At 41.7% G+C, this 11,627-nt stretch overlaps 1 protein-coding gene across 1 annotated transcript in view; it reads left to right on the plus strand.

Moving 5' to 3' along the window:
- Positions 1 to 1,581: 1,581 nt before the first annotated feature.
- The window catches only part of PTPDC1 (protein tyrosine phosphatase domain containing 1), an 18,451-nt gene continuing 8,405 nt past the window's right edge, over positions 1,582 to 11,627 (plus strand). The window contains exons 1-2 of the mRNA XM_005428859.2: positions 1,582 to 1,845; positions 10,208 to 10,300. Coding sequence (XP_005428916.1) covers positions 10,216 to 10,300 — 85 coding nt within the window. The 5' untranslated portion in view covers positions 1,582 to 1,845; positions 10,208 to 10,215. The remainder of the gene's footprint in view (positions 1,846 to 10,207; positions 10,301 to 11,627) is intronic.

Genomic DNA, 11,627 nt, shown 5'->3' on the forward strand with positions numbered 1-11,627 from the left:
CCTCACAGCGCCGCGCGCCTTCCTCACAGCGCCCGGGGCCCCTCACAGCGCCCCGCAGAGCGCCGCGCGCCTTCCTCACAGCGCCGCGCACCTTGCTCATAGCACCCGCGCCCCTCACAACGCCCTTCCCAGCGCCCCGCGCCCCTCACAGCGCCCAGCCCCGCCGGGCAGCCCGGGCTGTGGAGCACCCCCGCGCTCGCTGCTCGGCCTGGCCCTCCGTTAAGGACTGAGACCCCGCCGCGGCCCCGTACGGCTCTCTGGGCTCCTCCCGCTGTCCCCGGGCCGTGCCCGGCGCCGGCTGTGGCCAAGAACGGCCTGTGGCCCCCCGGGGGATGTGCGGTGACACAGCCCCTCTGCCACCCGCTGTTGAATAGTCACAGAACCGAAGCACAGCAGCCCAGGCTGGTCTGGGGTCCACTGTCCCGGGGTGCTCCAAGGCCCGTTCAACCTGGCCTTGAACACTTCCAGGGATGGGGCTGCCACCCCCTGAATCACAACGTCAAAATGCTTTCAGTATAAGAAATTATCTATGTAGTTTTACTTTCGCAAAGACCCACAGCTGTCAGGGAGAGAGAGGTCCATGAAGGACAGCAGGGTAGTGCAATGGAAACTGATTTTCCCCTTCTCAGCGGTGTCTGCTTGTTTAGTAGTGGTTTTACCTTACCTCTAATCATCAGTCACCCTGAAAAACGCAGCTCAGTCAGTCCTGCTTGAGGGACCTCAATACACAGGTCACTCCACACACTCAACAGTACCTTTTAGATGTAGCTATTTCTGCTTTTGGCTACAGACTGTCACTACAGTCTTTAGTGGAGTAGCAAAAAGATTAACGGTTACCTGATTTGTTAATAATCTAGACTTCAGTGTTTTCTCTTTGCATAGATCCCTTGCTTTTGCTTTTCTCATTGACTTCGTTTTGGGAGTCCTTCACACCACTGAGCAACACCCAGCTTCACATCTGTGGAGGAATTAATCTCAATATCATGTGTACAAAATAAATATGTTTGTACTTTTGTATTGCTTGAAAGCATTTTCAGGTTGTGGTTCAGGTGGTGGCTGCCCCTGGATCCCTGGCAGTGCCCAAGGCCAGGTTGGACAGGGCTTGGAGCACCCTGGGACAGTGGAAGGTGTCCCTGCCATGGCAGAGGTGGCACTTGCACTGGATGGGCTTTAAGGTCCCTCCAGCCCAGACCATTCTGGGATTCTGTGATTTTTCCATCTCTTGTTTCCGTCAGTAGTTTATATGAGACACAGGGAGTACCTGTATGTCTAAGGCAAGATGAAGTGAGAGAGGGAGACAGTCTGCAGGGCCAGCTGCTGAGAGGGTACCACCTCAGGTACAGTGAGCAATGTAGTCCTCTCTCATGGTATACTTGCTTGGCTTGACACACAAACTGACCCAAAAAGCGTTTCTTCCACATGTTTCAGTAAATATTTCACTCCTTTGGAAATCCAGTTATACATTTGGACACCATAATGACTATTTTATTTTGTGTAATGAATTGTCTAGGAACTGCGAAATCTGACATGGAGAAGAAATTTGTCTCATAAATCAGAGCTTTCCTTTTTCTAGCTAGATCTAGTTTAAGTGGTTCTACGATATTTTCCTAGGTGTGTAGTCATCTTTTGCATTGTAAGTCCGTTGAATGACTTAAAAAGAACACCTGATACCACTCTTCAGTTTTGGAACTGTCTTTTGAATTGAAATTTTCATATTACGCTGCTGCCTTTACCTAACATTTCACTACATTTTGTCCTTTACTGGCAATTTTAGGTAACAGTGGAACCAACAGGAAAAGAGAGACTGTCAGAAGTAGAGATGATGAAAGAGGACAGGGATCACAGGTGGGCTGCTGCTATGGAATCTCATTAAGCAGCTAAATGTCTACATTTCTCCCACAACTGTAACACTGCTGGTAAAGCTGAGGTCTGCCAAAGGCTTTGAGTCTGCTTTTGTGATTGATTTGTGGTAGTACAGCATTATGCTTAATGGACAGAAAAAAATTATATGTGTCTATATATATTGATATATATATATATGTAAAATATCCAGAAGTAGAACTTACAGAAAGTCTTCAATAACATGTATACTGTTGGAAAGTTACACAAAGTTAAGCCTCCCCTGCAGAGTTTCAATACAGACTGAAAATAAAGCAACATTAATTGATTTTTATGATCCAAACTATGAGAAGAGCAAAAAGCAAAAAGAGAAGCTGGAAATGCCCAAAGCCAGCTAGGAATCCAAACACACAGTTTGTATTAAATGAAAATGAATCTTAGGTTTTAGTCAGCTTTAAGTTTTAGGATAATGTGATGTTTTGATTCTTTCTATGTACCACTGAAAACAGTGCAGTGTAGGCAGTGGTCAGACATTCTGATGAGGCAGTTCAGACACTTTTCTGCCTGCCTAATCTGATAAACATGTCCCTAAGGTCACAGGACAGGTGGATTTGCAATGTCTGCTGTGAAGTAGGCATGAGGCAGCTCCTGCAGTGCAAGAGAAGCTGCCAGAAGCCCAGTGATCCTGTTCTACTTACTTAAAATGCTTTAATTGGCAATCATAGTTCAGCAGAATTTTCCAGAGGGCTTGGAATTCTTCATTTTGTTGAAACAGGAAAATGCCAAGCCTAGAGACATGAAGATTTCTAGTTTAGTCATTAGCATCCCACCTACTCTGTGTATTCTTTCCTTGGAAATGGCAAATTATTTCACCCTATTGGTTAATTCTCCCAAAAAGTCACCCTCAGTTAGCACAAAGCCTTGTTTTGACTCAAATATGGTGGCATGTCCTGTTTGAGCAAACACGTTTGGCACTGATGCCTGGAATTAGCCAAACTCTGCAGAGCACTAGAAAAAATTAGTTCTTCAGCTGAACAAAGGCATTAATAGTGAGAAGTATGAATGTAGGAACAGATAAAGGGGTAGCCAGCAAAACTCTTGACACCTACAATTGGATACAGGAAAGCAGAGGCTGTTGCACCAGGAATCCAAACCCTCCAAGGATTAACCCCCCTCTGGAATCAAATAGGTAAATAGTGTTATATTACCCACATGGAAATAAAACTTAGGTATGTCAGCTTCTCAAGTGTGAACATTCAGAACTTCCCCCAAAGAGTATGCTTATATTAAGAATTTAATTAATATTTATTAGTTATCTGAAGCTGCTCTTTGTTCTTACTCAACTAAAATGATGCCAGCTTCCTCCAGCTCCTCCTACAAAATGTTTTGCCAGATGCTCCATTTGTTAACACATTTTAGTGTGCTGACACTTGGAAAATACATGTATCCCTTTACTCATAATTCACAGATTCAGATTTCTAGAGCCACTTCTGTAGTGAGTGAACAATGTGAAACCAAAGAGTGCTGCCATGGGGCTGTTCCTGTTGTGTGAATTGACCCAGACTGGTAACCAAGGGCAACCCTCAAACCACAGCCGAAATGCAAAGAGCAGATTTATTTCACTATACAATTTATATTTCATTCAAGCTGATCTCTGAGTCTTTCTACCCTACATTTCCAATTGGGGCTCTGCTGTCACCAACACCTGAGTGTGCCTGGCCCTGGGCAGGGCAGGGCTGCTGCAGCACCAGTGAGTGTGTCAGTGTGCCTGGGCAGGGCTGCTGCAGCAGTGGCACTGCACACCAGCTCTTGGCACTCTGGGAACCCACATGAGTTCATTTTTGGAGATTCTGAACCCCCCCAGTTGCAGCTGCAGGCTGGGAAAGCTGTGGCTGCTTGGCCCCTTTGTGGTTGAAGCTTCTACCAGCACAAGAAAAGGTGTGCAAAAGGGGGTTTTAGGCTCCACAATCTGTTCAGGTTTTTAAGTAGCCAAGGTACCTTGGTGGATTTTCCCAAATTGTGTACAAATCTTTTGAAGTCCTATTTCTTTTTGTTTCCCCAAAAAAACTTAGAATCACAGAACAGATGAGATCACGCTGGATTTTAATTTTAAGGATATTTTGTTTCTAAATAATTGGGAGGTTTTTTAAATTAATCCCTAGCTTCAATAATGGAAGGGATTTTTTAACAAGACATGCAGGGAAGTGATGGGAATAGATGAAAGCCCTTTTCTTCATCGGCTACTACTAAGTGCTTGAAATTGATTTTGAGATAACATCTATTTTTAAGATATTGTATCCTGTTTTATATACATTGTTTATCTAGTATTTAGTTAAATCAACAAAATCTTTGGGGTTTAGTTGATTATATCTTTAGTTGATTACAGTTGATTAGATTTATATTAATTATTTTTGTTATGGTTTTGAGACCTTACTTTTAATGCAGTTAATTTATACATGCTAAAAATACTTCAGTGACATTCTATGTTTTTACTGGATAAGAAGAAATGTTTTATGCAGATAACAATGATAGGCCCAGCTAACAATGGAACATTTCTATCTAATTCTCTTTTCACGGCATTTCAAAATCAATTAATCTCACTTCTCAAAATTCTCTCTGTGGCTCTGTGTTTGTGTTGTGCGTGTAGACACACACAAATAAATACCTGTTTAGTTGTTGCTAATAGGAAATGAGGTGAACAGGAAGAGCAGAGCTGGGAGAGTCAGTTATTAGAACATCAGGCTGTGCGGCCTGTTTGCCTCAATCCCTTTAAAGGCCGGGCAGACGCAGAAAGCAGTTTAGGGACGATTATCTGCATAGTCCCCGAGGCACTCCCCGCACTGTTTAGGTTAAGAAAAGATCGTTGCTGGCTCCTCCCAGATTACCATCCCCGATCCGATTAGCCACAGGAAACACCAGGGGAATTCATTCAGCTTCTCTGTAAAACGTGACTGCCCTGCACCTGTTTCTTGTGGCTGATACTGCAGCAATGAAGGGATCAGCACTCACTCATTCTTTTTGCAGGGTAACAGGTAAGGTGTTACACTGAAATTACTAAAATTATTAAAACTCCTGTAAATTTACTGTGGTTTTGACTGTATTAGATGTAAAAATCCTCTAACTCGCAGAGATAATTTTTGAACTTGCACTTGAGTGCTGTCAGAATGCTGACAATTACTATTTCATTCTTCTGCATGTAGTCAGTGTGATGAGTCTGAGAGTCTCTTGGTAAACATGATGTTCATGATCAAGGGTCTTGGAGCCAGCACTTTTTTTTGTAGAACAGTTAATATAAGTTAATATATTCACTTTACGCCATCTCCTTGATGAATCTCACTAGTAATTACTGCCTGTCAGCCTGTTCAAGGTAGTTTAAAATACCTTCTGTTAACTCTTAGGTTAGCACTGCCACAGAGAGAGGTGATTTAAATAACATGGCTCGAGTCAATTGAGAGACTTGTCCATCAGTTTAGCTTGCAGTTTCTTGCTATTTATGTCAAAAATCTATGAACAGCAAAGACTGAACCACCAAACCAGCACCTACATAATCGTTTAATGAATTATATTCTCATCTCTTTTGTACATGAAAGATGTTAGAGTCCTTTGTAAATATCAAACTTGATGATTAAATGACATTCATCTTTTACTAAGACAGGTGGGGAATATTTTTTCCCAAAGAAGGTAAAAAACGTGTAGAAATAACAAATCCATTCTGGTTGTGGTTCCAGTGTGAAACCCCTGGAGTTTCACAGCAGCTGTAGTATCATCCTGCTGTGTAAGTAGTGTATAACTAAACTATATGAAAATTTGTTTACATTTTTACCTAGTCTTCTCTCTGTCCTTTATCCGTGTGTTTATTTGCTTTTCCAGTATTTTGGTGTTTTCTTACAGGTAGCAAACATTTAAATTTCAAATAATGGAGCTTTTTAAAGCACCTTGGGAATTGAGGTGTGTGCCTACTGAAAGATGTGTGCTCAGTGCTAAAACTGCCTTCCAGCCCGTGGTTAAAGTGTAGCTTAAGCATTCATGAAATATCTGTTCCCAATGAGCTTTTTCCCTGGTACAGGCATTAGAACAACAACCTTTGCATCTTGCTTCATTAATCATAATAATCAAGTTTAGCAAAACCCTCAGTTATCATAATTTTTTTACAAACATTTAGAAATGCTTTGTTATTCCTGGCAATGTTAAAATTAGATAGTCTGTGGTAATTTAAAACGCATTTTCATTTACCAGTGCTTCCTGTACCAGTGACTAGCCACATCTCAGCCAATTTAGAAGATTTTTTGCTAGAAATTCTCATGATCTGCCAATCTTAAAGCATCAAAGCCTGAATTAAGAGACAAGGTTATAATTTAGTAGCTCTTAACAACTTCATTAAATATACCCAGTCCTCACTACACTATCCTATTTTTACTTAGTCTTAATCATTGAAGTTATCTTTAGTCATCTGCCTGAAACATCTCCATTAGTGCTGTTTACAGGATTTTGCATTTTGGCAGTGAAACTATCCCGTGTGATCTTATATTTAGACATTCGGTTGACTTCTGTGGGACTGCTCACAAAAGCAAAGCTTCTCAAGTGCTTGCAGAATTAGGCCACAGGAAATTTTAAAGGTGTCAGCCAAGTGCTTAGGTACTAAGCCACCCTTGCCCCTACCTGCAGCGAGCTTACTATGTTTCTTTAAAAATTTGGCTGCTAGGTAGTTACTTACAGGTGACTGCAACAGGGAGAGAACACATTCACTTTAGAAGACAATAAAACAGTAAAAATAATCTCAGAATTTCATGTGACAGGCCTAAACATCAGCACCGCCTCTATTGTATGAATATATTTGAGGTTTAAAATAATTTTTCCCATATATTGATATTTTAAATGGAAAACTTACTAATTTTTTTTAATGTTAATACATACATGTAATCTTTTTAAGTGTGTGGTCTGCTGTGACATCCTTGTTTGCCAAAGCCACAGGAATTAAAGATTTGGGCCCTCAGTATTTGTGGGTAGGTGCACAGGGGCACTGTGGGGAGCCTTACAATGGGATTACTGTCCATGCTGGCAGCTACACTGCCCAAACTGGAATCCTTCCAGCTGAGAATGCAAGCTCTTCTCTCTGTTTGAAAACATGTTCTGAAGGAAAAGGTAGCAATTGCATTTATTAAATAACCATCCTCACTGCCAAGATAGAGTGAGACCAGCATCTTCTTGTCTCCTCACTTTTTGACTGTATAATTGTTTTCTGACTGCTGCAGTAATGGACATTGCTCCTCTCGTTTTAGTCTGGAGCAAAAAATTCAGCCCAGCCACTGGAAGCCACTGGTTTTCAGATCCTGAAACGCCAGAAAGAAATGTTTTGTGACAAGGCAGAGTTGTTCATTTGCAAACCCCACTGCTGGTTTGCAGGGTCCATCCTGCAGCCAGCTCCTGAGAGCCAGTGAGGGATGCTGCCTATGGAAGGTGGCCTTTGGAAGGAGCTGGGACCCCCCATGTCCCAGCTGTCCTGCTGCTCCCCTGTGACCTTACAAAGAGCAGGGCCTTTATTGCAGAGGAAAGGGCGTGGGCAAGGGGCTTCACTGTTGATGAGGTGGATGCCAGGAGCGACCTCGTCCACGAGGTGCCTACACTGTGTCCCCTGCAGGAAATGCACCCCTGCAAGTGTGCAGCAGCGAGTGGGGCACGACAGCTGTCGTGTTTCCAAATGCAACATGTCAATCCGGTGCAACAGGAGACAAAAATCCCTGCTGGTAGAAATTGTTCAGCTCAAAAGTGGGGGGAAAGAAAAGGAACTCAAAACTGCAGACAAACATCAAAGCACATATCAAACCCACTCCTGGAGGGGACCTCTTGAAATACCCAGAGTGCGTGGCATGAGGATTCCAGGAGATTCCTTGGGCAGCGTGGTCCTGCTCTTGCCTTCTGCCAGCCGACAGCACAGGCACATTTCCCGGTGTTTGGTGTCAGGAGTCGGGGTGTTCCCGCTCGCTGGACGGCACCGCTGCCTGTGCTGGAGCAGAGGTGGAACTGCACCGCGGGAGACACCGTTCCTCTCACTCGTTCAGGGAGCCGGGATTAAGGGGCGGCCTCTTTGCTGTCATGGCAATAGGGACGCACGGCAGAGATCGAGCAGCAGAGCTGATTAAGGCGATACCGTGATTGCCCCAAGGTACGTGACTCAGATCCTCGGGCAGCTCACGGCACCGCGACCTGGAATAGCGCTCCAGGCTGTGCCTTCCGCAGCTACCGAGCGTTCACGAGATGAGCAAAATGCTGAAGAACATCTTTAAAAACTAAGAATATCCTGTGCAGAGGCGAAGCAGGAGAGAGCTGCTGCTTTAACCTAAGCACTTTACTTCTAGCATCCATTTTATTGGTTCAGGAACATAATGCCCCTCTGTAGGTACATCAGCACTGACCTGTCCCAAATTACTGCCTTACACCTGTCTGAGGGAGTGCAGTGTAACTCAGCAAAGTCATTTGTCACAATATTACTAACCTTTTTTTTCAGAAATAAATATAAGGGAATTGCTCCCATTGATCACACTGTCAGTCAAGTTTTGCAAACTGAAAGGCACAGACAAAATATTCAGGTCAGTTGGGCAGCACAGGAATTATGGATTTGGTGTATAAATGAAATAAAATGTCTGGTTAGACAACAAAGAAACAAAGAGCTCACCTCTGCCACTTAGAAGAAGCTTGCTAGTATTTTGTCATCCTCTAGGTACGTTCTCTTCTGCATTAACCTCCATCATGTCCATTTCCAGTTAAGAGTTCTTATCAGGCTGATTCCTAGGTGAAAAAAAAAAAAGGAAATAATTTTAGATAGAAATATCCCTGATATTTAATCTCTTTATTTTTTAATCATTTGAGTATAAGGAAATAGGAGAACTAAATAGTCATCGTGGTGGTGATTCTGCTGCCAGTATGTTGAGATACCTTTTTCAAATGTTATCTGGACAAGCTGTTAAGAATTTTGAAAAGAACTTTCTGAGAAATAGAAACCAATAATTTTTTGTTAATTCAGCATTATTAACTCTAAAAAAGAAATTCTGGGGATAAAATGGAGTACTTTCTTTAGGTTCGAAGTTTCCTCTGATAATGGAAGCCATCACTTACTGATTTCAAAATCCATTGGAAAAAAAATAGAGGTTCTGGAACTTCTCCAAATAGAATGCAATTATATGAAGGTAGTTTATTAAAGGACTGACTTTTCAGAATACAGAGTCAGATGGTCAAGTAGCTGTGTAGAAAATGCTGCAGATACTCTTTTAATCTTTATTAAAGAGTGTTCTTGATTCATATTCTTGATTTATATTCTTCTTAAAATACTTACATTAGAGATGCCTTTCTTGGCATCTCTGAGGTTTCAGAAGGCTATTTGTCTTTCACTGACAAATGTAATTCTCATCCCTTCGAGAGGACTGGTGCAGCTCTATGAAAGGGTTCTTAACGTAGATCTGTGATCTCTTCCCACCATTAAGCATCTTGAAAAGAACAGAGCTGCACTGGCTGACTTTGTGGAATAAAGTCCATTAGCATTGTTGGAAAAATAATTTATTCAAGTATGTGGTAGATAATGCAATACCTGAATGAATAAATTTTATTTAAATATTTGCTGCAAAAATTATTATGCAGAATTAGAGATAAAAGCTGGAAAATGAGCAGCAAGCAGTTAGCACCACACAGGCCTGTTGTATCACCTAATCCCCGCAGGACTCTTCTATTTTTACATATATTTTTTTAGCAAATCTGTCTTAAAACTGTATTTATGCTGAATCCTAATACTGGTTTTGCAGACTTGGGAACCCAAGGTTTGTCTATTTAGCAAAGTTTCTGTAGCTAATGATGCAGCAGAGATGTGCTTAGTTTGATATAAAAATTGCTCTTTTTTGTTATGCTTGCAGCTATTTTCCTATAGAGATAAGAGAAACAGAAGGGTGACCTTATTCTGAGTAAGAATTTCCATTCAAGAGCCACGCAAAGGGTTTATTTAAACATCACAGGCTGATGACTGTGTTCGTATCTACAGCTTGCTTTATCTTTCTGTCGGATAGAAGGTCTTCAGAGCAGGACTTACCTTGTATTAGAAATAACAGTAGAGAAAAAATCTGTTTCTGCCTGGAGAGAGTGGTGGGTTCAGTTTTCTTGTTAGAGGAGAATCATGACAGATGTGATTCCAAAGCCCAAGAGTACAGGGAAGAGAGCAGCGAGGGGCCGTGCATTGTAGACAATCTGTCTGTCAAGTACCAGCCCATGCCTGGCTGCCCAAATCTTCAATGACTCCAGAACATAACCAGGAGCATGTGCCTTTATTCTGCCTACTTTGAGCTTCTCTCGTAGGTTTTCAGTGATTATTTCATTGTTTCAACAGGTACTGCAATGGCTGCAGGAGTTTTGCTGCAAAATGAGCAACCGTACTCCTCGCTGATAGAGAGCAGTGTGTATCTGGCAAATATGAGTTCAGGTAAGAATTTGGCTCTGATGTGTCATTCATAATAAATGCTTAGAGCAATTCTGGAAAAAAAAAAACCCACAAAATTAAAAAAACCACAGAAATATTATCCATGTTTTTAAATGTAAAATGTCTCTAACAAAACCAAACTGCATTATTTCATCAGCATATTGTGGTGATAATATGTCAATCTTTTCTGTAATTTTTATTTTGTCAGATCTCTTAATGGAAGAAACTATGCCATTTTTGTGTTGAGAAACTGCCTAGTCTCTGAAAACACAAACCTGCCTTCAGCAAAACTCACCTTTCTAATTATTTAAACTTGTACAAGATGCAATTCTTTCTTACCATTTTGTGTGAGTGTTTGCAAATCTGCTAGATTCAGTAGGAAAATAATGATGTGTAGCATTTTCTTTTCCTCATTTCTGTTTCCACTATCATTTTATATATACTGAAAAGTTTCTGGGAAGAGAAAAAGAAAAATGATTAAATACAAGAAAGGAATGTAGTTAATTAGAAAATATTTTTCACATTCCTTGGATACAGGTAGCACTTGAAATAGCCTTTTTCATCTCCTTTCTCTTCCATGCAACCCCCAAAATAAAAGCATATTTACATGTTTCTTCACCTGTTGATATCAGTTCCACTGATGAATGACAAGTCAAGGTTTTGAACATTTTCCTTTCCTCACACGACATCACTGCTGATATTTCAGGCCTGGTACCCACAGCAAACATTGCCACGTCTCTGTAAGAGCTGGGCAGCAGCAGTCAAAGTTCAGGACTTCAGTTCCAGTGCCTGGAAGAAGCAGATTTTTGCCTAATGAATTTGTTCCAAAAGGGAACTTCCTCTTATGCAAATTCCTCTGTACAAGTTACTGGTTTTGTGGTACAAGAAGAAACACAAATGTGTTTTAGGAAAATGCAGTGGGATTAATTTGTTTATTGACAAAGTTAAAGTGAATTTTCTTGATTTCCCCAGCCTTCCCCTTTCTGTGCAGTCTGATGCACAGACATTGGGATGACAGAGGCTTTTTACATCACTATAATCCCTTCTGTGCACAGTAGCTTTTTCAAGTGCTGCAATCTTTCTGGCCACCTCATTCTCCTGCTCAGCACACTGGAAGCAAAGTGGGAGGCAATTTGCCACCTCATACCTACCTTCAGAAGCCTGAAGCACTCAGCTGACACACCTTCTCCTCCTCATGATCTGCTTTCTGTCAGGCTGCAGGATTAACAGCGTTGCTTCATAAAAAAGCTGTGCCCTGGAAAAAAACCCAGCCTTTTGTTTTGGATAACAAATTGTGTTTTGTTAGAAGATGTGAATGGTCCAGGCAAAC

This window comes from Geospiza fortis, unplaced genomic scaffold (genome assembly GCF_000277835.1).
Source record: "Geospiza fortis unplaced genomic scaffold, GeoFor_1.0 scaffold394, whole genome shotgun sequence".
Taxonomy (NCBI): Eukaryota; Metazoa; Chordata; class Aves; order Passeriformes; family Thraupidae; genus Geospiza; species Geospiza fortis.